General features: G+C 45.1%; 1 protein-coding gene across 1 annotated transcript in view; it reads left to right on the forward strand.

Annotated features, from left to right (window-relative positions):
- The window catches only part of PLEKHG4 (pleckstrin homology and RhoGEF domain containing G4), an 81,580-nt gene that overhangs the window by 34,245 nt on the left and 19,617 nt on the right, over window positions 1-27,718 (forward strand). The window contains exons 7-13 of the mRNA XM_031058426.1: window positions 2,929-3,015; window positions 4,786-4,902; window positions 7,099-7,197; window positions 8,096-8,244; window positions 20,632-20,770; window positions 23,134-23,256; window positions 23,763-23,954. Of these exons, the coding sequence (XP_030914286.1) occupies window positions 2,929-3,015; window positions 4,786-4,902; window positions 7,099-7,197; window positions 8,096-8,244; window positions 20,632-20,770; window positions 23,134-23,256; window positions 23,763-23,954 (906 nt within the window). The remainder of the gene's footprint in view (window positions 1-2,928; window positions 3,016-4,785; window positions 4,903-7,098; window positions 7,198-8,095; window positions 8,245-20,631; window positions 20,771-23,133; window positions 23,257-23,762; window positions 23,955-27,718) is intronic.

Genomic DNA, 27,718 nt, shown 5'->3' on the forward strand with positions numbered 1-27,718 from the left:
CAGAACCACCTGGTAAACTGGTGGGAGGTTGTCCTTTCTGTCTTCAGGGTAGGGCCAGTTGTATTCTGCAATAATTTTTTTCCCCTTTGTTTTTACACTGTTGAGTGGCTGAGAAATCTTTCTGTCCCAGACAGCAGCCGGAGCAGAGGGAGTGGGGCAGAATAAAAAACTGCTGCAGAGTTATCTCAGGAAGAAGGAGGAGGAGCTCTGGCAGCTCTGTGCGGAGGTGAAGGGAAGTGCACAGTGCGTGCATGTTGCAGGAATAGATCAGGCTTGTTCCTGTGGGAAACTGCATAATGATGCTTTGGAGCAAGGATTTTTGCAGGATAAATGCTGTAATGTTTGGTTACAGGTTGTCACAAGTAAGCTCTGTGCTGTGGAGGGCGGCTCTTAAGAGGAACTTTGCTCAGAAGTCCTAGACTGATCCCTTGCTCAATGAGCAGACAGGGCATGAACAGTGGAATGTGTACCCTGGCTTCAGTGAGCAAGTATCAGTGAGATTTCCCTCTGCCTGAGTCTTAATAGAGTGAGATTCTTTTGAATTTCCCATATCAGTGTGAAGACTTAATCCTGTAATTGGCTGTGTTTGTGTGTTGGGTTGGGAAGAGTCAATTTAGCATTTGAAAGCAGAGGAGTTCTGTGCAAACCTTTCTGTTCAGGAGGTGTATTTGCATTCTCACTTAGTGCAGAAGTGCAGAGGAACTTGGTCTCACGTTAAAGACAGGGAACCCCTGCTGCTCCATTGGAGTGGTCACTTAGAGACTGACCTAGGTGTCTGGGGACTCTTCCCCTCTGTGCAAACATTCCTGGCAGCCTGTGCTTCAGACTGTGCCAGTGTTGTTAAGTCTGGCCATGGGTTTCCATTTGGAGCAGGAAGCCAGAAAACTGGAACTTCAGTCTGAGAAACATTGGAAAAAATATCTAATTCTGTTTAAAGGGAATAGTAATAAAAGGCTCTGTATTTACCCTGGTGCTTTCTGAACTCCTATTGATGCCCCTCTATTCTATGCTGTCCAAACTATACCTGTTTTGGGAGGTGAAGAGTTCACTTATATGTGTGAAACTCTTGTTTCTTTGCTTTCATAAAGTTGGTTTTGTTAGGAAAGATGGTAAGAGATTGTGCATAAAGCTGCAGGGAAGCTTCCTCAAGTGGCATCCTGCTGTTCCTAGCTCTGCTTGTCTCCTGAGATGCTCCTGCTAAACTGTTTCAGTCTTTGGATTGCTCCATCAGTGGTAGATGAGACTGACTAATCTTCAGCTGTTTAAATTAAAAAATGTGGTGAAAAGTACTTGATTTCTTTGGAAATGCAATTTCTTCTTGAGTTGGAAAACCTTGAACTTTTCCCTTGACAGCTTTATTTGTGAATGGTTTTTCAGTTTCTATTTCAGGAGTAACAAACAAATGAATGTTTTGGCTATTGTAACCTCTTGTTACACCATCACTACCTTTATCCCTCACTCATATTGTACATCTTGTGACTGTTGGCATAGAAGAGGGATTGTGTAAGAAAAAATTTGTTTAGTACCATCATCAGTCTTTAAGCTGTGTCCAGTCTTCTTCCTTCAGTACTTTCTAGCAGATAAACTCAGAGCTGGTGATACAGCTGTAATATCTCCCCATCCTCTCTTCAGTATTTACCTGATTGCAGCCTAATTATGCAATAAATCCTTTTTGGCCTTTTAATCAGTGTTTAAATAACAGTGAAAGTGTGAATAATTCACTGGAGAAATTTACAATTTAGAGACCTCTCATGGTTTTGGAAGGTATTTCAGTTGAGATTTTTTCGCTGTCTGTTTAAAAGAATCATGGTTTAGGACTGGATGAGAGAAAGGCCTTTTTCCTCTGTTCTGGGATCTCTGCTGCTACTTTCACTTGCAGAATTTGGGCTCCTTGTGTTTGCCTTGTTTCTTAATTGCTGAACTGGGCCCAGTGTCAGGTTAGGTCATTCAGTCTCTGTTGGTCCACTTCTCTCTGGCTCTGCTTCTCCTGGCAGATATTTAACCCTGCTCACTGCTGGAGTTGTTTATTTAAGCAAGTTTCCTTTGCTGTTGTGACCTGCTGTGTGGCAGGTTCCTTCCAGCTCAAGCAACATCATAAAGGATTTGTTGCTTGACAATTCCTGAGATCTTCGCAGAGGCAAAGACCGCATAGGAAACCTCAAAATGGGATGGCTCTTGTTTAATCATGTGGCACAACAGCTTAAATGGCTCTTCTCCTTGCTTTCCTGATCCAGGCATCACATATGTAGGGAGTCCTGTCTCCATGGTCTGGATCTTTCTGCCATGCTTCCCTCTTCCTACTGTTGCTCTCTCTGCCTGTTTCTCACTTCCCTGCAGAATGCTTCTGTAATGGGAGAGCTGCTCCTGGATCACTGAGTTTGAACTACAGCTGCCAAACATCCCTTGTGTTTGGAATTTCTGTCAGTTTAACAGTAGAAACAGGATGCAAGTACTTGACTGTAAATTGGCAGTAAGTAGAGACAAGATGATGTTTTTGGCACTGGATTAGGGGTGGAGGGGGGAAAGCCACTTCCTTTCAGTGAGGTGAAGTAACCAGGAAAGTTATCAGGAAAAAACTTGGACACAGAACATGGTTTTTGGTTTAGTTTTTTTTTAAGTTCTGTTTTGTTTTTTTTTTTTCCCTGATTCACTTCCCTGTGCAGAAGGCAGAGCTTCTTTAGTACAGCCAACACCTGACCTTTTCCATTGCTTCCTTAAATATCGCAAGACTAGTTGATCTGAAGTAAACTACCTTAAAGACATCACCTTGGTACTTTGTAGACCTTCCTTAATTTCTGGTGACTGCCTTCCAGGCCTTGTAGATGCCTTTGAAGGATTAATTGCAAACTTTCTATGAACCTGGTGTGGTACATTCTCCTTAGTATCCAAGACAGATCACTAATGGATTTGTGCTCTGTTCTGTTGTAGGAGATGGATCCTCACTGTATTCATGGAGTCCTGCTTCTGGTTGAAAAAGATCTGACTTTTCGGATGGAGAAGCCACCAGCAGGACAGGTAATGGAACCATTTATCTGGGGTTTGCTTGGCCACTCCTAATATCCTTTATTTAACTCTCCAGACAGCAAATTCCCTGTCATTGATGTATGTTCATTCTCACATGAAATTTCCATAGGTGTCCTCTGTGTTTTGTGGCTGTGGTCTCTAGGGGTGTGTGGTATTTATTGGGTTGTAGTGTTTCTGTGAGCTGAACAGATCCCTGTCCTGCTGTTTGTTGCCACGCCCATCAGTGGCATTTGCCCCACAATTACGTCAGTCTGCTGGAGACTCAGAACACAGGGGGTTTGTTGGGAACATGGATAACTGTTTGGAGGAGCCCTGCACAATTAGCTAGAGAGGCTTTTCATGTTCTCCCATTAACAAGGGGGGAAATTCGTGGTCAGGAAGAGATCACATTATGCTAAATCCTGAACTCCACCTTTGAAGGTGCCTGTTGCTTTCCTGGATTTTGCATCTCCTCTGTTTCCTCTCATAACTGCTGCTGCCAGTGGCTGAGAGACTTCTGCAAGATGGGGAAGATGAGATGGGCATTTGTGTGAGGTTCCCTTTGTAGCTGAAATGTCTGGAAAAACCAAGAGGAGGGAAAGTTACCACAATGTCACTGAACTCCCCCACTACAAGTAAAACTGTCTTGGTATTCTATAGCTGTATAAGAAATGTAGGCTCCCAGCCATTCTGTGGTGAGCAGACTTCTTCTTAGTCCTCTTCCTGTGCTCCAAGACTGTTGCAAGCTACAAGAATTCTGTGCCTGATGAAGCTCTGTAGACTTCAGAGTAGGCCAGGAGCTCCCTTTTGGCTGCTGTGAATGAAGATGTTGTGACAGGTGTCAGGTTTGCTGTGCATGTGGTGTGGTGTCCCCAAAGGCTAAAGAATAACAAATGCTATTAGTCCATTTCCTTATTGCCCCCACGTGGAAGAATTTGGAGTGAGAATGGGGGCTGCAGGCATGTGCATGCAGGGAGAGCTACAGTAGACATTAAACACATTGAACAAACGCAAAGAGTGTAGGAGGGAAGAGAAGAAAGGCTAATAAACACATGGGCATGCAGGAGGCATTGGAAGCATCATCACAATTTTGTAAGGAGGTAGAAACTTCACACTGTGTGTGTGTGTGGGAGTTAAATGTCTGCACCTGAGTTTGTGTCTGGGCTAGCTTCCATGTACCTGCAGGAGCACTTGTTGCTCTGGTGAGTGTAGAAATGCTCTGAGGTCCTGCAGACGTGGAGAGGGCAAGTTACCTGTGCCAAGCTCCAAGAAACTCTTGGAGCAAATAGCTGCTGTGATGAATGGAGAGTTGAGGGCAGGGCAGAGGCTGCTCTGTTAGACTCTTTTATAGGGATTGAGATGGGGAAGCTGGGGGCTGGATTTAACCTCCCAGATTCTCTAAACAGATGCAAATCGGAGCACAACTATGGGAACATATGAGGGAGTTGCTCTGCTTACATCAGGAGGTGCTGGCTCTGGAGAAGGCTGGCTGCTGCCAGACTTCCATCACAGATGTTCTGCCTGGTGAAACAGCGTGTTGTAGCCTGCATTCCTTCAGGGTTTGCCCACTGAGCTGTTCAACAAGCTGCTCTGAGATTGAATTTTTGTTGGTTTTTTTTTCCCCCTTCATATTGTAGTGATATTGCAGCTACACACTGCATACTGTGCTTCTTTGCAAGATAGATAAAGAAATAATAGATTCTGCCTTTTATTAACCTTCCCCTCTTCCTCACACCCTAATACAAGTGAGCTTTTTTCCTTTTCCTTTCTATTCCTGTGCAGTTTGAACTTCTCACCTCCATGAAATCCCTCCATAAGCACATAGACAGCTCCCAGCTGCCTCTGGAGCTGGAAGGGACCTTCCCGTACTGCCACCTGAGCTGGCTGAGCTTCCGCAGGGTGAGTACAATGTCCTGTGTGCTTTGGTGTCTGAGAGAAGCAGTGGCATGGTAACAGATGGGAACAACAGGAACCTGTCAACAGCTGAACCTACAAGCATTAAAATACAATTTTCCTGTAAAGCTGTGAATGCAAATGAATCTCTGGTATTTAAAAAAATGCTAATACTGTCTTCATAAGATAAGTACACACTGTGGTCTTTTGGCATGACTGCAGGAGCTGAAGTTTTAGTTTTTTACTCATTTGCTTGAACTGCATTATTTCTTTCTATTCCTTCTTGCCTTCAAAATATGGTCCAATCTGAAATGGAATCCCGTCTTGTGATACACAAGTGGCTCTTGAGTTAGACAGGAAGACAGACATCTGAAACTAATCTCAGAAGGTGTTAGTATCATGTTGCCGTTGGACTAATGATGAAGAACTTGACTGTAATAACAAATCTTTTTGATTTTGGAGCAAGTCCCCCAGATCAAGCTGTTATCTCCTTGGTAATATCTGCAGTCCTTGCATGAGTGAGACTTGGAAGTTCTGGATAAACAGTTCAGAATTCTTCTTCTAGGAGTATCTTTTACTTTCAAGCAGCAGGGTATGTGCAGACTGCCAGAAGCCTGCAGGGGTGGCATCCATGGTACCAATACCCAGCTCTGTGTGCACTTGTGCTGTGGAGGGAGCCTGAGTGCTGTCAACCATGTGCCTGTTGAATCTCTAAAAGCTCAGTTGAGTTATTTGGCACACCAAGACTAGACAGGATTAAATCTTTGTAAATCTGCACACAAGCTGGCTGTCTTCATGTTGAGTTTGCTGACCCTGGTGATTGACAGAATTGGCACCTCAGCTTCCAGAGGATCCAGTGGTCTTTTGGCTCTGACCTTGCTACCCAGAGTGCCACAATTAAGATGTCACAGATAGCACAACTGTGGTGCTGGTGGCAAGCTTCAGAAGATAGGCTTGGCATGTGCCAAATGTTAACTTATTTTTTCCAGTTTACATCTAAAAGTACTTGTATGAACCTGTGCTGATGCAGTAGAGGTACAGAGGCCTAATCTGTGCCAAGGATTGCCTTGGAGAACTTGGAGAAGTTGAAGTTTATTTAGCAGTGACAAAGCAGAGAAACTTTGCAAGAAGTTATGGATTAGTTTAATGGACAGAGTTGAGAATACCTTGAGAGCTGAGGTGCTCTGTGTGTGCAGAAGGGTAATTCATGAAGGAAGCACCATAATATCAGGCTATTTGTTGTCTTGGCATGTAAAACAGTACCAAAGGGAGTTAGTATGGGAATCATTCTGTATGGAATGCCTGTTTATACTGTGTGTGATAATGACCCGTGTGCTCAGCTCCCTTAGCTCTGCAGCTATGTGGCAAACAGCATTTATTTCCTGTCTCAGTGATCTCACCTGCATCCTGCCTGCTAATCTGTCACTGCTGGCAGTGTTCCAGCACTCCAGGGGAGGAGGGAGTTCAATTCAGTAAAGATTCAAACAGCTGCTTTTTTGTTTTGTTTTAAACACAGTTATTTTGGAATAACTGTTTCTCCCTTCTCTTGATTTTAGTGACTAGAGGGTGGCATCTGGCAGTATTCAGGCCTTATATCATTAACTTTTCTAAAAAATAGTGCCTCACAAACCCTTATGAAATGTTTGGACTTTTTTTTGTTTGTTTTTCTCCCTGCTTCCCCCCCACCCTGAAGAGCGGAAGGATTTCAAATTTGTCCATAGGTTAAGGTGCTTAATTTTGGAAGCTTTCCAGTTTCCTAATCTTTAATTTACACTACTTTTAATACAAGGAGAAATTATTTAAAGTAAAAAAATTCCAAGTACTTGTTTTATGTTTTGTTTCTCTGAAATTTATGCAGTGTGATTCATCTTCATGGAAAGTTACAAGAAATGCTAATGGAAAAATGTGAGACATCAGTGGACTGGTTTGGTTGTTTTTTTTCTGTAAAGCATGACCCATCCAAGCCATGAGAATGCAGGTTTCTAAGGTCTGCATAGAGGCCTTGGTCTAGTGTGATGCAGTTGAAGCTTCTTATGGGCTTCTCTTTGCTGATACAGTCTCACTGAATGATATAATTGAACCCTCGGATTAATGTGTTTAATCCTCTCTTGATTTTTGTACTCTGAAGCTTCTGCAAGCTCAGAAGACCTTTCCTGTCAGCCATGAGACAATAATCTCTGCCTTGGTCTTTTTTTCTTGTAGAAATTGGAATACTTGCTACAACAATGCCAGGGTGTTTGTGCCTTCCTTCAGGGAGCTATTAATAAAGTGGAATCCACAAAATTACCAGGAAAGGCTGAGGTAAGTATGTCACTCACCTCGGATCAGGGGTGGACCTGAGGCAGAAGAGAGCACAAGGCTGGATAGCTGCAGAAAAGCTGTAGCTTTGAATTTGCAAGCTGGAGTAGCAGGGTTTCCCAATACTAGTAGAAGCTAATCCAAATGAAGTGATAGAGGCCTCAGTGGGTTTGGAAACTGATTGTCTGATTCCTCAGAGTCACCCAGGAGATGTTTCCAGCTGGGCTTGTTGCTGATGGGTGCTTGATCCAGCATTGGGGTGCATTCTCAGCAGCTCCAGAGCTCTGTAGCTGGTACAGACTTGGTTGTGGGCAAAGTTTGGAAGTGGGCAAGAAGGGGAAGGGACAAAGAGACAAAGACCAAGCCTATGTGGTCACAAACCTTCTATTTCTCTTCTTGAGAAGCTGCTGTATCCCTGACATGGTAGGGAATTGCTGCCAGCTCTGCACTGAGGGTGCCAATAGTAAATGATGGAGGATATGGTAGTGGCCTTGCTGCACACATCTGTATATCCACAAACCTTTCATGTGCACCTTGTCCCAAGGCTTGGAGCCATGCAGATCCAGGCTCCCAGAACAGTAGGAGCTAAGTATGTGTGGGAAGCAAGACTGGAAAGCTATTTTTTCTATGCCCAGCAAATGAATGGAAGAACAATGATAGGAATTGGGTCACAATTTTAGCCTGGTGGGGAAGGTATCAGGTGTATAAGGAGCACTGTTTATCACTTTAGACTTATCAGGCTGGAGAGAAACAGCTATGGGAATCAATGTCCCCTTTTCCTAGAGTGGGCCCAGGTGAGATGTGGTTTTGGTGTGTTTTGGTTTAGGTTCCTGTTTTGGCCCGTTCCCTCATTGCCTGTAGGTTGCAATATCTGCTCACCTCACTCTTGTGATCCCTCCAGGATGCAGCTGTGCTGCTGAGGAATTCAAGGCAGTTGATGAAGAATGTTCTTGAAGATGCAAGTTTGGTCAGGGTGCAGCAGGAGGGTGGAGCGCTCCTCGCCAGACTGGGGAAGGAGGCGTCCTGTGTCACCCTTACCCAAGACTACAGGTGAGCTCCCAGAGTGGGAGAAGAGGAGATGGGGATGAGCAAAAACCAGGTGCTGGCAGTCTCTCTGAGGTGTTCCATCGTTTGTGCAGGCTGGAGATCAGCTTTGTGTAGGAAGGAATTATGTTAAAAACAATAAAGGTGAAAAATGTAATGAATTTTATTCTTATCTTGATTGCTTCTTCCCCAGTCCAAACGCTAGTCCAGGTGAGTTCACTTAGATGGTTTAACTTCCTTTTTCAAGCCAAATCAGACTTATCTTCTCTAGTGGAGAGAGAAGTGGATATTTTGGGTACCTGTAAAACACAAGCCTTAATTGATGATAGCAGTGATGAATGTTTAGGTGCTGGCCATTATCGCTGTGTGATTTCCTAAGGCACTCCTTGTGCAAGGGGATTTCCAGGGACCTTAGCTGGGAGGAATGCTTGCTGGCTGAGGCAGGCTCTGATCTCCTGGCACACTGGTACAGTTTGCACAAACAAATACTCACTGCCCATTTGTGGGGTCGGTATGAGAAGCGGGGACTGAGAGAGCCCAGCTGTTTGACATCCCCAGGGCATTGCACAACTTGTGTTTGTGCTGTTAAAACACCTGAAGCCTATCAGCATGGGAAGGCCTCTGTGCTATGTGCTGTGCAAACAGCAAGGTAGAAAGGCAGCCTTTGCAGCCAGGAGCTTGCAGCCCAGTGTGAGATAAGCACTGGCATGTGGGTGCAGGTGAGGGCACGGGGGGTGGCAGGGTGGTGTGGAATAGCTCCGTGCACCCACCGCCTTGCTCTGGTTCAACTCCATGTTGCCATCACAAGCTGGGAGGTTTGAAGGGAGGGAATCCAGAGAAGATAACAAAGTAGTTATGGAGTATCTCAACCAAACACTATGAAAAAAACATTTCTCTTTTAAAATTCAGCAAGCGGATGACAGTGCAAGTTGCTGCCTGTCACTGGAAGAAGAGGATCAAAATTTTGGTGCAGAGTGAGGAGCATGAGGGCAGGCTGTGTAATTGTTTCTGTTCCCTGCTTGCTGTGGCTCCTGTCAGGAGCTCTGGCAGACTATGCAGACACAGTTCTCTTGCTGAACTGATGAAGTAATCTTGATGCAATTTTGAATTGAATTGCTACAGTATAATCTTTTCATTCTCACATGACATGAGAAGCACAATAATGTGGGGTTTTGTGCTTTGTTTAGTTTTTTTAATTATTATTTATTTTATTTTAAGTAACACAGCAACTTTAGAGTCCTAGGAGAATGGGAAAATGTTCATGAGTTTTGTTTTGGTTTGGTTTTAAGCTAAGCCTGTGTTTTTGTGCAGGGAAATGATCAACTTTGAAACCTGATCTGACAGAGCCCCTAAGGATAATTTACTGCTTTGATTACTTTAGCAAGGGCAGGGGTGGGGGATACACACAGAATTCTTTGATTGTGCAGTGTTTGAGTGCATGCTGAAGCTGTGTAGAATATTCTCTGCTTAATTCAGGTTGTATTTATTGTGTACCAGTGTGAAGAGAGACTGTATGCCATGGCTCTAATATATGTGGCTCTCTCTAGCCTAAGGAGCATAACTGAATATAGCAGGAGAAAGTTATTATTTTCTAGGCTGTGGAGTAGTTGCAGAAACTAAAATCCATGCAGTATTTTAATTTTCATCTAAATTGGGGCAGAGGACTAAAGAAGTCCCCTCTTCTTTGTTTCAGGTTCCCTTCAAATGGGGAAAAGAGCTCTATCACTTGGCTAGAGAACTCTGTGTAAGGCACTGTTGGTTTTCAGTCCTCCATGACTTTGCACTTACTCCTTCTTTCCTATCTGATGTGCAGATATTAAAGGTTCTAAGTTCTGCTAATACTCTAAAGATTATGATTTTTCAAAGGCTTCTTTAATAGATATGATCAAAGCAGGATAGAGACAAAATATTGCAACTGGCCAACTAAGCTAGCATGGAGTGGATATTGGTGTATGTAGGTCCAGTATTTGATTTCCAACTCGTGATGTGTGAAAATGGAACAGAACTCCCTTTGTGTGTGCACTCAGCAGGGCTTGTGGCACTGCTGCTCTGAACTTTGAATTCTAAAATCTTGATCAATGCCTAGCAGCCTAATTCCACACCCATTCTCCCAATAATTGAAATAAATTATTTACAAAAGCAAGTTAAATGGCTTTACTCTTCACCTCTGGCTCTTTTGTCTATCACGTGTCCCATTGTTGTTTTTTATTGTCTCGTGTGGTACAAAAGTCTGATAAAATAATCATGACTGCCAGGACTTCTTAGTCATAAATTGAGGCCATTTGTGAACAGGTGACTGTCTGAATGTGCATGAATTACCTATAAATAGAGAAAACAGTTTAAAGAGCAGTTTTCTGGACTTTTGGCTCCACTTATTTAAAATATGCCAACTACAAGTGGAGAACTAAAGTTAAACTTGTGATTTTTAAATTTTTTTTAAGAATAGAGTTGACAAGCCCATCTGCACCTTCACCTTGGGATTAACTGAGCAAGGGATTGACTTGGGTTTTTTTTCAGGCAATATATTTTTCTAGCTGTCACAGATGTCTTTCTTGCTATTTTGTGGTTTCATGTGGAAAAAGAACACCGGGAGCTGGTAAGAATAGAGATGGATGAACCCTTCTGAAAATGCCTGACCACAGGTTGGAGATAATAAGTTAAAACAGGCAAGGAAGCAGGCATGTAAGTGCAGTCAGATGTTATCTGCCAAATACCTTTCAAGAGCACAAGGTAAACAAGAATTGTTTTAGTTTTTCTTTAGTAATGAAACTCTTCTTGTGGAATTGGTTGTGGAACCTTCTCTGCTCGCTCTGCCCTCCTGGAGAGCACAGATGCCCTTTGGATTGTTTTGTGGCACAGAGCAGTGGGGTCTCATTGCTGCTCAGGTCTGACCTGGGATTTGTGAGGCTTTGCTAAGCCAGCGCCATAGGTTCTTTCCTGCAAAAGTTGAATTTATTCCATCACAGATGTGGGCATGCAGGAGGGATGTGTTGTGCTCCATCCATTTGTTTCTCTAACAGATGGTTTAAGAGCTTCTGGGAGTCTTTCCTGGATGGTCTCATCCTGAGATGCTGTAGCACCACAGCAGTGGCTTTGACCAGTAACTGCTCCCATTGTGAGCTGACCAGGAGTCTTCATACTCCTTTCTCCACCAAGTACCACTGCAGAAAATAGCCTTGCCCATCCAGCTGCTTGTCCACAAAAGGAAAGACAGTCTTCTCCAAGCAGGCTGTCTGGAACTCTGCTTTTTCCCAGCTTAGGAAGGAGGAGCTCAGTTCCCAGAATACACATCCTGCAGGCAGCTCATTGCAGGGAGTTGGATTAGGCGCTGTGGTATGCTCAGCTGATCCCTCTGAGATCTCCCACCTCCAGCAGGACCAGGCTGAATTTGTCCTGGAATTGGTGTGGGTGTGGCACTCATGAGCCAGTGTATCTTTGTGGCACCTCTTTAAGTGCTGTAATGGTAGGGCTGGCCACCCAGAGGTGCCTGGGGACGGCTGGAGGTGACGTTGCCACTTGCTCAGTGTTGGTAGATTTAAAGCCAGCACATTTGCCTTCACACCATCCACTGCACTGAAGGCTCAGTGCTTCTCCAGGTCTGTGAGCTGAACTCTTTGAGGTTTTGCTGTCTCAGTCTTTGTGGGGATTGAAATGCAGAGCTGTTAGCCTAGCTGAAGTTCCTCTTGGTGAGTGTGGTCACATGTCACAGAGACCTCCATCACTTCAATGCTGTTAATACTTCTTTTTGCACTTTCAAAGAGGAATTTTTTAATAACCAGAGTTGTTTTAATAAGGTACATAGTGTTGGTTAGCAGGTGTAGCTTTGGCTTCTGGCTATCTTGTGTAGTGATCAGCTAACCTGCAGGCAACTCACTGAGCCAGCTGTGAAAAGTGGATTAATTTATTGCTGCTTCTGTAGTGGATGTCAAAAACTTACAGTTTCTGATGGCAATGTCAGAGAAGCTGCCAGAGGCCAGGCAGCAGCAGTGGGAGCTCTTGCTGAAGTGAGGCTGGGGCTGGGCAGCAAAGCCAGGATCCTTTTAACCTGGTCTTTAGCCAGGTGTTTTTCACTGTTGTTCTCATTATTGCTCTTCTTCCAGCATAGCCAAGATCTGGAATTGTGTGCCTAGACAGGTGCCCAGTGAATGCCTTTCATCCTGCAGATGTGTTATGAGTCACAAGTAGAGTAAAGAAGGTATAACCATTTTATATGAATATATAGATGGTTTTTAACCAGAATGCACCTGCCTGGCTCTACCACAGTGTTCTCACCGTGGCACAGGAGTGGGATTGTGTCATGCTCTGCATGGTGATGGGCAAGATAGTCCCAAGGCTAGAGGTGAGAGCTGAAAGGAGAAAAACCTCAGATGGTGAAGGAATGATCATGTTGAGTGTTTGGCTCTGTGCACCAGGGAACCAGAATGAGCTTGATCTCTTCCCCCAAGCTCCTCATCTGAAAAGAATTTGTGCTTACAAGCTGTGAATAAGCAGCTTATAAATAGATGGAGGAGTGAATTCTCCTTTGTTTGCAGAAGGCAGTATAGTTAGTCTCTGTATTTTGAGGGTGGAGTGGCTAGAGCCAAGAGCTGGTTTTGTGAGCTGGCTATTTTTAGTGTGGCTTGGTGATCTAGTTGGAAGCCCTGGGTGGGGACCTGAGCTGAGCAGAGGGAATGGACAGTACAGAGCAGACTTCCTGAGCTGCCAGGTTCCTAGTGTTGGACCTGGCTCAATTACAGTGACAGAGAGGGTGGTCTTACAGCTAAAAGCCCCATAGTTCATGTTCTGGCTTCCACACACACCACTGAGACTCTGGGTCTCCTTGAAGCTGTGGCTAGTTAACAATGAAGTGGGGTGTAGCTGTGTGGTACTGCAGACCTCTTGTTTATGGATCTTCAGCAGGGCTCTTGCTAGTAGCAACTCCTGGGATGTTGGAATGCCTGCATGTGCCATTCTGCAAAGTGGTGTGTGAGTTCCCTCTCACAAGATGCTAATGCTTGTGTCCCTCTCACTGATGGCAGTTGAGCTGGTGCCTGCCCATCTTCATTCCTCTCTGGGAGCTTTGGGAGCCTCTCATGCTACCACTTGCCATAGTGCACCCTCCTAACATGATCTGTGAGAGGCACCTTTCCTTGCAGGGTCCTTTCCATCTTCCTCCTGTGGACCCAATCCTAAAACCTCAGGACAAGATGTATACTCAGAATACCTTTGAAGCCAGATAAAAAAGTGTGCTTAAATTCTGACCTCAGAGGCTGCCACGAGAGGCCTCTGTGCTGTTGCTGGTGACACAGAAGGTGCTGACGAGCGCTAAGCCTTTGGCCGAGCATGGGTGGCAGTGCTCTTCCCTGGCCTTATTTGTTTGTGTCAGGTGGAGGGAGGAGCACAGGGCGACATTTCTACCCAAACACATGCTGTGCTACTTGGTATTCATTTTGGTTACAGTCTAACCTGTTCCCTCTGTTGGCGTGGTGGTTTTAGCCTGGTAAAAAGCACTTAGGCTCACATTAAACAAATCTCGCTGCTCCGCGCATAAAGGAGAGTGGAGCTGGGGCTGTTGTCATTCTGAGTGCATGAAGTGCTGTGAGACATCAGTTGTGGCATTTGCAGAGAGCTAAAAGATTGCAGAATTCTGTCTAGGTAAGTTTTCATTGTCCTCTTGGGCTTTTTATAGATGATTCCCCTCAGCTCTCTTTCTGTTTTTAATTTTCTGCTTATGTCCTAAATCTTCTTGGATTCAATGAGAATTTACCCAGAAGACTCCAGTTTTGCTTGTTTTTGTTTGCAATGCTTGTCATGCCAACAGGGCATTAGGTAACTAATGACACACTGTGCTTTATCTGTTTAAAAATATTATGGAAAAAAATTGCAAAAAGTTTCCAGTATAGGATGTTAGCTGAACTGCCTGACATTCCTGCCTTAGTCTCAGCTATCCCACAAGCACCATTTTTTATATAACTGTGTTGGGATAGATACTTCTGTTGCTGGGCTGGTTAATAGCACAGTTCCTACTATTACATGGATCATAGTCCTGAAAGTGGGCAAAAGGATGTATCAGTGAAACAGGGATATGGCTTTAAATGAAGTGTGTGTGTATTTGAGCAGGACATCTTGAAAGCCTGATGGTCTCAGCTTCAGGAACACAGCTCTTAGACTGGTGCATTTGACCAGGATGTAAACATAAGCAGGTTAATGTACATTAGACAAGGTTTGGAGGTAGAAATTGTTTACAGCTGGTAGAAAACCACATCTTGACGCTCAGTGTTCCCAGAATGATGTTTCCAAATCCTATCCAAGGCTCCACTGCACTGGGAACTGTCCCCCTAAGCAGGCTACTTGTTGGTTTGGGATTTATTATGTTTTTTTTTCCCCAGTCAGTTTTATGGATCTTACTGGGATTTTAAATCAACCAGAGTCTGAACACAGTTTTATTGTAACTGAATGCGAGCCAGGCAGAAGAAAGAAACAAAGGTCACAGCTTGGGACTGTGCTTGGACACTCATTTAACTGTGTGCATTGATCCCTTGGCTTTTAAAGGGATTTCTGAGTGTATTTCTGCTAAAAACACATTTAAACGAACTGAGCTCCAGAAGAGAATTCTCTTGGCAGTTGTGGTCTCCAGTGTGTTGTATTAATTGGATGGTTTTTAATTGATGGCTCCCAGGTCAGGTAACCTAGTGAGGAGGGATTCAGCCAGGTCTGTGGTCTCAGCTACATTCACTGGGAGCAGCCATCCCACAGGCAACTGCAGATTTGGTATTTGACCTCTGTGCCTTTGTAAGGACACTTCAGGGTTCTAAAAAACGTACCCAGTTCCTCAGATACTTCAGTGAGGGAATTGAAACCACCATGGCCATTTGTGTGCTGCAGAGAATAATTAGTCATATTCATTTAGCCATATCTGCTTTACCTTCATCGTGGCTAGTTTGAATTTTAACCTCAGCTGCATGTGAAACTCTCAGCTCAGAGAGCAGGACTGTGCATTGGAGGTTGACCTCCTTTTATGGGATCATTATAAATGTGGTACTTATGTAGGTTGCTACCAAAATGCAGTAATAACCAAGAATGACATTTCTCATCCTGCAAAACATCCCTCAGGCACAGCACTGTCCCTGCAGATCTGGAAGGATTTCTTCCAGAAGCATTGCTCAGGATGTTTTAAGTGATTTGTAGCCAAGGTATCAGCATACATGATCTGGGTGATGTCCTTAGGCTAATCCATCCTTTAAACCTCCTAATTTCCAGATCCTATTCATTTTATGCTAAAACCTGTATGGACATCCACAAGGGAAGTTCAGCACCAAAAGAGTGGAAGACTAGATGAGGCTAATGTTGTAACATCCAACTGTGTTTCTTCTAAATTACAGAACAAATCAAATTAAGGATATCTGATTTTCCTAGGACAAGTTAGCTGCCCTATACTTGCCCAAACCCCTTCAAATGCACTACCAACATGTTGTATTCCTTCCATCCATTAATTTTTGCCATTTTAAAATTGACCAAGGCTGGTCAGGGGATGAACTCTTGGTTTCAGCCCTTTTGTTAGATCTGCTGTTCTTGCTGATTGTCAAAGCAGTTCCTGAAGGGGCAGACAGGAAGGTGCAGAATAGTGATGGTTCTGCTGCTCCCTTCCCTGTGCTCACCTGTTTGCATCTCACTGACATTGGCAGGCATGGTGCAGGCAGCACCTGCTTTTGTGACTCTGCTGGAAGCTGCTTCTGTGGCCATCTATTTTTTGAAAGCAAAGCAGGTATTTTACTTTGAAAACTGAAGTGTAAGTCTCCAAGGCTGGCTTTTTTTGAAGAATGGACTTAGACAGAAATGGTCTTTCTAAATTATAGGTTTAAAATTACCCTACCATTATACAAAAGCTTGGCACTTCTCCAGAAAGCTGAGGAAATTTGGAACCTTTTCCACTGAAATGATAATTGCCCAATGAAAACAGGATTTGGGGAAACATAAACTGACATCAAGCTACTCCTTTTTGCTATAAATTATATTGACTCTGCACTATTGCAAAATTGCTTTTGATGATTTGACCATGGAAGAATGTAGTGAAAGACTCTTAATACCACACTCCCATGTGCAGGGAAATTGCATTGCATCCACACAAATCTGAGCTGAGACTTTCCACTGACTTCAAACAACTCTGCCTTTTGTGCTCAGAGCTGCACAGGCCACTGTTAAAATATCTTTAAAGTCTTTAACAGCCAGGTATTTTCTTTGTGTGCCAGGATGGAAGTCACTTCTTTCTTCAACCAAATTTTCAATATTTGGTTTGTTTACTCCAAGCTGCTGTGAAAATACTGAAAGACAGGAATTAAAAACTACTCAGTCTGAAGCTGAAAAAGAAATAGATATTTGTGTGAAGTATCATTTTCCCCATAAAACTCCCTGTTTCAGGATATTGTGGAGTTTACTAGTGTACTGGAAATAATTTAGGAAGTTTTTAAGATCTAGATCAGCAAATGTGTGTGTGTGTGTGTGTGTGTGTAAATAGATAAACGGATGTACAGAGGTTTGGGGGAACAGGCTTAACGTCCAATGGATCCTCTCTGTGAGCACTGAAGTGCCCAAGTGAATCAAAAAATCAAACTTTCCCATGGACTGTGAGTGATTTCTTTGTTGGGCTCAGTTTGCCTACCTACTTTATACTACAGCATGGAAAGGCTTATATTTTCCTCTGTGTAAGAGAGTAAAAGATGGATGTTAGTCAGAGAGCCTGTCCAGCTGGTAAAAGTGAACTGTCAGGGGCTGACAACGTATGAATGGAGTTACCTTGGAGATGCAACAGAAGACCAACAACTAGACATTGAGGGTTTAATGAATGCCTGCCAAGCGAGGCAGAATGTGTGAAAACAGCGTGGCTGGTCTTTGAAAGAAAGAGCTGAGGTGCTGGGATGCTGGAGGAACAGCAGATGACAACACCTGAAGTTTTCTGGGGACTCTGAGCTCAGAGGAGCTGTTTGGAAATATTTTTTCTGTGCATGTTGTTTCAGTCGCTCAGGAAACAATTGGCAGGACCATGAGAAGGGGCAGTCTTAAAGTGTTGAATTGTGGCTGATAAGGGCATCAATAGCCTGCTGCAAGCATTCACAGAGGAAAAAAATGGACAAGAGTAAGGGATTTTTGGCTTATATATCCCCAAACAGCCTGAATTACTGATGCAAGTTAATTTCCAGCCTTCTTTTGAACTGAATTCCAAAAGCATCCTAGACTGACTTCAGGTAACTGTGAGATGGTTGTGGGTCAGTAAAGCAAAGGTTTTTTGTGTGTGTCTTCAGCAAGAGGATGTCACTTTTAGTGCCCCTGGATCAGCTGAGATGGAGGATGACTGATGTGTATATATATGTAGATTCTGTACATGTGTAGCTCCACATTATTTACTGAGACATGTATTTTATGATTATGTCCAGTGGGGCAAAGGGCTCACTTCTAAACTGGAGCTCCCTTCCACCTTCTAAAAATGTACATAAAGGCTTGGTTGGATTGAGATCTTCAGGGGCAGGATAACTCATGTGGAGGGAATGCGTGGGGCCAGAAATGTTGTTTGGGGTGGATTTTACTCATTCCTTTAGTTGGATACCAAGAAGTTCACTCAAGCCCCTTCTCCTGAAATGGGTTTTTTGGACTGTGCTTGGTGGGCCAGCAGGAGAACTTTATTGCTGCAGTTTTGAACCTAACTTTCCTTGGAGGGGTTTGCTGGCCATAAGGCCGAGACTGGTCTTTTCCGCAGTGGCTCAGTGAATTAGCCTCTTTACACAGTGACTTTGTGGTACACCTATTTCTGGTTTAAAAAACCTTGAAATGTGGGAGTTTTTAGCCTTTTTTTATAATCACTTCCTATCCCTCTACCTTGAGGGTGATTTTTCCCTCCTGTAGTTGCAGTGTTGTCTTCAGGGAAGCCTGTGTTTTGTGCCTTTGGGAAATGTGCAGTCTGCTCTGCTAGAATCTGTAATATTTGTTAGGCCTTGCAGCCCAAGTTGCTGCTGACTCCTGTCAAGGAAAACTGCTCAGGCTTACACCGATGGGGGGGTTTGTTTCCTGTGTCAGGTATGGACAGGGGCAGAGTGGGACTCCCTGGCTCCCATCCCCTAATTAGATCATACTCTGTGCTAGGTCAGGCAATGCTAGAGCTGGAACCCTTGTCTCAGGTCCCTGTGTCATCAGGTTGCCATCTGACAATACCACATTAAGTGCTGAAGCTATGGATGCTCGCTTTGTCACTGGCTTGGGTGGACATAAGGACTCCTATTACAGAAAGGTCTAGCAGGTCAGTCTGGCTTGCTGATGAGTGCCATCAAAGAAGTAGCATCAACACCAAAGTGATTTCCATGGAAGCTCAGGGAAAGGTTTGAAAAATATTTTGCCTCGTGAGGGGGTAATTGAAAATGTTTGCATATAGCAGCCTGGAATGCCTAAAGTTATAGGTGCTGATTGTCTGTGCCAGCGGGAGGAAGAGTGTTTGCTGTATCCATTTCCTGAGTGGATGAGAGCATTCATGCCAGCAGGGAATTCAGCCCTGTGGGAGTAAGGCCAAAGGGTGTCTGCCTGTCTGGCCATCAGTACGCTGGAGACTTACTCAGAAAATGGGGCTTGACAGATACGCTCTGCTGCACAAAACCGAGCAGCATTAATGGTGTTGCCAAATTTAACTTGCAGCCATCGTCCAAGCTGTTTCTCATTAGCTGTCCCAGCTGTGTCACTGCTGCTGACGGGAACTGGCCTCCACAACCTGCTCTGTAAACACTTTCCAGAGCTCAGCTTGGACAGTGATTATGTCTCTGCTGCTGTGAGTCTCCTGGGTTGGATCTGGGTCTGTCCATAGGAAAGGATTACAAAACAGAAGGCTCATATCATCACGGTTTGTTTATGGCAGTTTTGGGAAACGCCAGAACAGTGCTACAGCTTGGATCTTTCCATTGAAGCCTGCAGATTCTCTGTAGAGAACCTGTCTGCTCTGTACTGCAGTAGCACTGATCTTAGTCCAGAAACTATTTGGGTATTTTTGGCTGCACTTTGGAGAAATTCATTCAGTCTAATGGCATTTCAAAGAGGAAAAACAAAAGTATCTAAGAGCCTGAGGTTTGAGAAGTTGGCTGTTGCACACTGGGTGGAATTCTGAATGGAAAAATAGTGTGGATTTCTGCTATGCAGAGCTGCTTGTCCAGACCTATGGCGCTACCTCGTGTCAATTAAAACTACAGGGTGGCTGCCACTAAACACTCACATTCAGTTGCATTTCATAGGTTCAAGATTGCCTGTAAACCCAGACAGAAATAAGCACATATGCTGAATTGTTCTGAATTATTTTCCATTAGCAATATTAGCTACCTATTTTGCAAGTGCTTTAGATAATTTTAATAATATGATAAAAAAGCCACGCTCTAATAAGTCAGAAAGTTGTAAGACAATGAAATGAAAATTGGTTTAGGGTGAGTACAGGAGATGACCAGGCAATTGAACATGCCAGTGTAGAGCACAGCTGAAGGAGGCAGTAGTGTTTTCTTGTAGCTGTCTCTTGAGCCCATAATTGTAGGAGGGGAAATCTAGAAGCAAAAGAAATACCAGAAGAATAAGCTTGAATGCTCTTCTGTCTCCTGGATCCCATCTGTGATTCACCCAAGCCTGTGCTGGAGAGGTGTTGCACACATCTAAAAGGAGTTTGCTAATACTCATCATCTTACCAAGACCGTGGTTGCAGCATCTGAGGGCACTGGGCTGCATCCTGACCCCTCCGTGCTTGCCTGTGTGCTGTGGGCAGGCTGGCAGGGCTGGCAGGGAGAGTGCCTCCTGGTGTTACCTGCTGGGCTTTGGTCAGCACAGCTGCCTGTGGGAGGTGGGGAGCTCAATCTGTGAATCTCTGCAGCACAACACTGTAAAATCGGATTGCTCCTGGCACTGAGTTGTTGTACATTTTGCATATTTGTTTGGCTGGTGGAAATCCTGAAAGTGGGGCATCAGGCACTTAATATTGTTGTTGTCACTCAGGAGAGATTTGCTTACTAGTGGTGGCTTATTTACTTAATTAAATTCAAATGGTGGTTTTAGACGCTGAAACTGCTTGACCCTGTGTTTTGTGAAAATCCATTGATGCAATGATCTGTGTTTATGAAAAGCTGAAAGTGTGAGAAATATGGTAAATCTTGCAAGGAACCTGGCTGGGAGGAGATGCTTTTGTCCTTCCTGCCAGGTTATCTGCATTGGGGTCAGGGTGGTGAATCATGGTAATGTGCAAGGAGCAGCAATATTCTCTCCTGTTCTCCATATGGAGATGGCCTGTGTGGGTTCCATGGGAAGGATGACTGGAGTGCTGTTGTTGGCCAGGTTGTGTTTGCATGAAGCACTGGGGGAAGGACCTAATGCAAAAGCCTTGACCAGCCCTGTGTCCCTTTGCAGAGATGCACTCGATGCTGCCAGCGTGCTTTACAATCAAGTTGATGAGGGCGTTCACCGCCTGGTGATGCTGTCAAACAAGCGCATCCAGGAGCTGGAGCTGGTGATGGAGTTCGAGAAAGTGGAAGAGTGTTTTAAGGAGGTAAGGCCTACCTGCCAGTTGCAGTGGCTGCTGCCCTCCCACTGTGTTCCACAGCAGGTCCTGGGCCTGTTGATCTCTTGTGTGAAGGTGTACAGTGATGATTGATGCTTAAAAAGAACAACTGAACAAAAGAATTTGAGGTAGAGTTTCAACAGTGCTGAGAATCAAGCCACTTATTTCCCTGGTATCTCTTGATGCCAAGTGAAAGTCCCTTGGCTTCTCTCTAGGTGTGGATTAGTCAAACCCCATAAACATCTGTGAAGTGGCTCATAAGTAAGCCATACACTTGGAGGCTGGGTGTCTTTTCTGACCCTCTCAGCGAGGCTGTTGATGAAGTATTCTTCATACTTCACCTTGAGAAGCAGCAGAGTGATGTCAACAAGCTAATAAGTCTGCTTGTCCCCTTTGGGCTGTAGCTCCTGCAGGGTCTCCTGACATCCTGTTGCAGAATATCCCTGCCCCACACTGGCTGCCCATCCCTGTTGTGTACTCTGTTGTTTAGATTCCTGTGCTGTTCTCAGGTCCCTGATATCTGATAAGTCCAGGCACACTCCTTCCCCTCTGGGTGCAGCACCAGGCACACTCGGTTTGCCTTTGGGTGCAGCCCTCTCTACAGACTCCAGGAAGGGAACAGCTTCTTGTCCTTAGCCCAAGAGCCATGCTCAACCTCCCACCCTCTGCACTTCTGTGGGACCTTCAACTTCCCTTCATTTAGTGCTTGTTGAAACTCTTGACAGCCATGGGATAACTGAAGCAGACACTGGCTTTCAGAAAGACCTTTGAAACCTGTAGCCATGTTGATAAAGGACCTCAAAAAGTCAGAAAGCAGCTAAGGTCTGAACATCCTACAAGAGCTGATCAGTCCTTTCAGTATTGCAGATCCCAGATGTTCCACGTTGCAGATCCCTAAGCCTGAACTCACCATTGAGATTATGGAGTTGCATGGTTTCCTGTGCTGTAACTCATCAACAATGAGAAGTTTGCATGTCCTTAAAAATCATTATTAGGATCAGTTTCACTATTGCTGTTCTGGGATTCTGGGCTCCTCTCCTCTAGTGGGAACTGGATTTGCAAAGGAGGCTGTAGCCTACCTAGTGTTTTCACAGGCCAAGGTGGATCTGGGAGTTTAATGACTTCCCATTTGCAGGTAGACACTGGGGCGCCATGCAGGATGTGCTCGGGACAAGAAGTGTGTTGCAAGAACCTGGTAGAGACTCTTGTTAAACTCACAGGTTCCTAATACCAAACAGAAATGAAAAAAGGCACAAAAGCAAGCACTGCAACCACTTTCTGCTTTAAGCTGAACTTTATTTTTTTTTTGTTGAATTGGGTAACACTCAACCACTCCTGGGTTACTTTGCTTGTAGATCTCCAGTGGTGGTAGGAGCTGCTCCTGCTGTTAAACCTGCCTGGGAGCTCTAGGCAGCAGCAGTGTGCCTCTCTGCAGTACTGAGAACCCATCACCATCTCTTCCTCTTGCCAGTGGGCTTGCTCCTTGTAACCTTCTCACAGTCCATAAAACTAGGAGTTTGTCCTTGACTATGGGGTTGAGTTGGGATATGGATTCAGGTGACATAGGAAAACAGGATGTGTGGGCGTTAGGAAGCACTTAGTCTGTCCCTTCCCCCAGGTGCACCTATGCCTAGAGCATTGCAGACAAGTTTGCCAGCCTGTTTTTAAAACCTAGTGATGATGGAGGTGCTGTGTTATCCTGCCTGGCCTCCTATGACTGCTTTGCTCTTAGGATGCTCTTGTTAGTCAGTCCTCTACCCCTCTTTGAGGATATGGGCTGATAACTGCATCAGTAGCTGGGCTCCACCGAGGAACATGCAGTTGCTGCTCAGCTTTGTGGAGAGCTGCACTCAGAAAACCAGTAGCTGAGAGTCCCAGAGAACCATGGAACATAGCAGATGGGTAGAATCCATCAATACATTCACACTGACATGGTTCATGTCCTGCCAGTCAGAAGAGGGAAGTGATGTAGGAAATCTGGCAGCAAGGAGATTTGATCCCAGTTGGGGGTAACAATAATAGGAATGTCAGGCCAGTCTGCAAGTTGCAGAGCTTGCTTTAGACCATGGCTCACCCAAAACAGAGCCCAGGCAGCCACTTGCCCTGTTTATGCCTAAGGCTAGTGAGCAATAGCAGAGCTTTTCAATTACTCTGTAACCTGAAGTGGAAAAACTCTGAGCAGGAGGCTCAGACTGAAATGCTGGATTGGGGGGGAGAAGTCTACCCTCATTCTTTCCAGTAATGAGATGACCAGCATTATGAGAGCAATTCCTTGCTCTTTCCACATAAAGGCCTACCTTGGTGAGTAGCACAGGGTGACTAACAAGCAGGGCTTATCCCTTTTCTTCTAGGTCAGCAGTTGGATTGAGAATGTTGGCAGAAAACGGCTAAAGGAAACTGTCAACCTGGATGATTCTTTGGAGATGCTGCTTCAAGCACAAAAGCAGTTCAAGGAGTTTGATCTTGTTGCCAGTGTAAGTGTTGTCAGATTGGAAAATTATATTCTCCAGCATCTGAGTTGGTAGCATGTGTGTCTTGTATGTGCTCAGCCAAACACATGGTGCTAAGAGGGTTCATCACCAAAGTGTGTGTCATTCCCTCTCACTGCATAGTCTCCCTGCTCTCCTTTTGCAGACAAACCCACCAGCTCAACACTTAGTAGATGGCATTTACCAGTCTTGGGGAAAATAACTACTGAGTTGAAAGATGGATTTTTTTGTTCTTCCTTGATGTGCTTGTAACACTGCCTTTTTCTGATCCTGACTGAGCCATGGTCTTGCTGTGTAGGCCTTTCCAAGCTGCTGTGTGACAAGTGTAAATCATGAGATCAGGCTTCAAAATTCTGCTGTAAACAAAGACTACTCATGTGATTTGAACCTTAAAAACCGGTCTAGTTAGCCCTAGCTGTTAATGGCCTTGAAGACTACTTAGTGTTGATTCCAGCTCTCTATCCTCATAAGCAATACCTTTTTATTTTCAGGAATATTGCAAAAGGGGACAGGAAGCATTAAAGAAGATGAATCAATGGGAAGACCTTTCCTTTGTGGATGTGCATTCTTACAGGGTAAAGCTGCAGACCTATGAAGATGAGCTGGAGGATTTCTGCACCCAGCTGGATGAAACGAGGCACCGAGTCTGTGAAACAGTCAGGCTGTATGAATTCTTTGACAAGGTAAGACAAGGCATCTGCTGCACAGAGGAGGATGTAAAAAGTCTACTTGGACTCAGTCCAGTGCTAGATTGTTTATGAAAGGTGTGAAATGTATTTGCTCCATCAGGGAGCTGGATCTATAACCTGCAGCAGTCCCCTCATGCTCGTGTGTCTGCAGTGATTTTTTTCAAGTCAGTATGTGGGAGAAGGGGTGGGTGTGTCTTACAGAAAATGTCCACATCTGTTAAACATAGAGGTTTTCTGCTCTCTGAGCTGGAGCTTTTTAACCCCTTTCATGACAACAGTGGGCAGAAGGATTATGGCAGTGCTGGCTCTGATGACAAGGGCCAAGAGATGGCCAGTCTTGGCCACCATGCCAGGGAATGCTGCCTGCATTTTCCTGCTATATCCTTACACACTGTCCAGTTCAGCCTGTTGACCCATCAGGAGTAGCACTCTGCTTGTCAATCCTAAATACAGTCCAACTCCTCCCATGTGGAGGCCTGAATGAGGAAAGGGAGCACCAGAATGGAGAGCTGGGAAGTGTGGCTGAGGGAACAAGGGATCCCTGGATCATCACAGGGATCTGGGAAGCAAGAGGACAGGATGTGTGTGGTGACTGTGCTGAGTACCTGACTTTTCCACCTGTTTGGTTTAGTGCAAATGCACCCATTTAGCAGATCTGCAGTTGGATTTGGTGTTCTTTAATTTCTAAAGTTGCAGATGAAAAAGCAGTAGGATTTTCTAAGTTCATTTTAAAATACAACTTTGGCAAGAGCAGAAAGCCAGGGAGCCTGTGCTCCATTTATTCCACACTTGTACAAACATTGGGTATTGAAGTTCTCAAATTCCAGAAAGAATAGACACTAAAAGTTAAGCTGTACCAGATGTAGGTGCCACTTAGTTGCTGTCTCTGAGCTGCCTTGGCAGCCAGAAGTGCTATGGGGAGGAGGGAGGAAATTCAGCTAAACATGAAAACATGGAAAAGCATCCTGTGTGAGGCAGGAAAGTGGAGAAGGCAGCCCAGAACACTGCTGTAAGGGCAATGAGGATTGAATTTGTTTGGTGATGCTCTGCAGGTCTGCTCTGGCTCATCCCTGCAGTTTGCTGTGCAGATGGGGGGCCCTCTTGCTGTGGAAATATGTAATTTTTTTTTCACCCCAATGAAGAGAGAATTGCCTCCTGTGCTATAGGAGAATAGCAAGAACCTGTGCTTTTTTACCTCACTGAACAGAGATGTTCAGGGGCTGCTCTGGTACTTGAACACCCCTTGCCATCATGGGGGATCCTGGGAAGGATCCTGGGAAGGGTTTTCTCATGTTTTTTGTGATAAATTGAGGCACATAAAAGCACCAAGCCTTGTTTGGCATACTGACAATTCTGCAGCCAAGCCAAGCATTGGTTGTATGTGAACCCTTCCAGCCCGAGCTGGAAGTCTCTGGAGCACAAATGTGGACTATAGCACATGATCATAGAACCAAACAATGGTTTTGAGCTTGAAGGAATTTTAAAGGAATCATCCAGTTCCAACTTCCCTGCTGCAGGCAGGGATGCCACCCACTAGAGCAGGTTGCTACAAGCCCCCATCCTGGCCTTGAACACTTACAGGAATGGGACAACCACAACTTCTCTGGACAGCCTGTGCCAGGGCCTCACCACCCTCACAGGGAAGAATTTCTTCCGAATATCCAATCTAACCCTGCCCTCTGTCAGTTTGAAGCCATTCTCTCTTGTCCTGTCACTCCATGGCCTTGTCCAAAGTCCCTCTCCAGCTCTCTTGGAGCCCCTTCAGGTTCTGCAAGGTGTTCTAAGGTCTCCCCAAAACTTCCAGGCTGCACAATGCTCTGTTCTGGCATAGAAGTTACATTGTGCTGGTAGCTCTTGGGCTGCCAGGATAGTTGGACATCATTATAGCAGTGTGCTCCTCCACAGCTTCAAAGCCTTTTCAGAGCCTGAGTCATTTCTAGAGACACAAATGCTACATAGGCCCCAACAGTGGCCCATTAATTTTCTGAGGGCATTGCAACTTTTTTGGTGGATGGAAACTCCAGGATGCAGTCCTTGGCAGCAGCAGCAGCCCCTCTTGGTTGTGCCTTTCATGCTGCACGGCCCCAGTGAAAACAAAATTATAGTGGCACAGTGTGTTTTCACACTGCTTTGTGTGGAGGAGAGGCAGCTGGCTCAGGGAGGGAGGAGGATTTTGATCTCCCTGGTTTCAGTAGAGTTATAAACAATTCTGGTGGAGTAAATATACTATCTGTGTATTGTGAACCAGTGGCCAACTGAAACAAGGAGTGTAGTGGGATACATCCTGCAGCTGTAGGATCAGTGCAGAAATTGCACAGCATGAAAGTTCTTTCAGTGACTATGAGTTTGGTCTTGATCTCCAGAATGCTTTCTGCCTTCCCAAAGCAAAGTTTTGGTGTGGTGTGGTCTGGGAGGTGGGGGATAAGCAGATCTTATCTAAACTGATTTCACTGTCTTCTGATACTGAGCTGCTTTTGACCCTCCTGCATTGATCTTGTCAGTGCCTGCCTAACTCCCTTCTCTCTTCCCTAGTATCTGAGGGCATATCTACAGCAGGAGTCTGCAATAAGCAATGTCCTTGATATTCCTTCTCGTAAAGAGCCTGCAGAGTGCCAAACCCCAGGATTTGGGGAAGAAGCCCAAGGATGCGTAAGCAATGTACACTATGGAAATGAGCTGGCAAGCTCAGCTCTCCAAACATCTCAGCATGTGCCAAGGGAGTGGAGCACCCACCACGGGGATCATGGTGTTCATCCCTCACATACCTCACTGCCTGCTGGGAATGGCAGGCCCTGCTGTGCTGGCCCTCCTGCATGTGGTGGGCAGGTGTTCTGCAGGGCTGTGGCTGCTGGACAGGCTGTGGGACAGGACAACATAACCCCATATGCCCCATCAAGATGCTGTACTGGTTTTTTTCACTGCTTGGCAGTTCCTGAAGGCCTGTCAGAGCTCCTTGCAATGAGGCAGCCTGAGCTGGGCCAGACCACATGGAGCTTGCACATGGGCTGGCAGGGTTCCCTCCCCAAATACATGACTGGTGCCAAGCTGGATGTTTCCATTTGTCCCCACTTCCTTTGTGGCAGGAGCCCTTGGTGCCTGACAGGGGGGTGGATGATGGTTGGGCTGAAGCAGGAGGAACAGTGAAGGAAGCTGCTTTCCCCACCTCTGACTGTGGGCTGGAGGATTGTTTTTCAGTACCACAAAGTCAGTGTGGGTATATTCGGGGTCCTGCCATCTCCCTGTGGCTTCAAGCCTGGTTTGGCCACTGTCCCTTGTTTACTCAGTTCCAAGACTGCACTGAGATCTGGCACCATACAGTGCTTTGGGGAAAAACTGGGCAGCTGAACAAACAAGGGTATGGATGGTGCACCAAAAGCATTGATGTCTGTTTTGTTCTGGGGTTCCTGCAGGACAGTCCCCAGTATCCTTTTCTCCTGCTCTCTATCCTGGCTTCATAATAACACTGCCATAGGTACACCATCAAGACCAGGAGCAACCCCAGCAAGTCTTCCTCTCCTTGTTTATCTCATTAGCCTTCATATTTTTTCCTTCCTCAAGCTCTTTCTGGGTGAATTATTTCCCAGAACACTTATATCCCATGTTGTTGGCTTTACCGTAAGTGAAGTGCAGGTTACCTGGACTGCATGTTTGAAATGTGCCCTGTCAGGACCGAGCACCTTGCTTGCAGCAGCATGTCCAGTGAGCCAGAGCACACAGGACAGTCTCTACCAGGTCTGGGATGACAACCAGTCCTGCTG

This window comes from Geospiza fortis, unplaced genomic scaffold, assembly GCF_000277835.1.
Source record: "Geospiza fortis unplaced genomic scaffold, GeoFor_1.0 scaffold97, whole genome shotgun sequence".
Taxonomy (NCBI): domain Eukaryota; kingdom Metazoa; phylum Chordata; class Aves; order Passeriformes; family Thraupidae; genus Geospiza; species Geospiza fortis.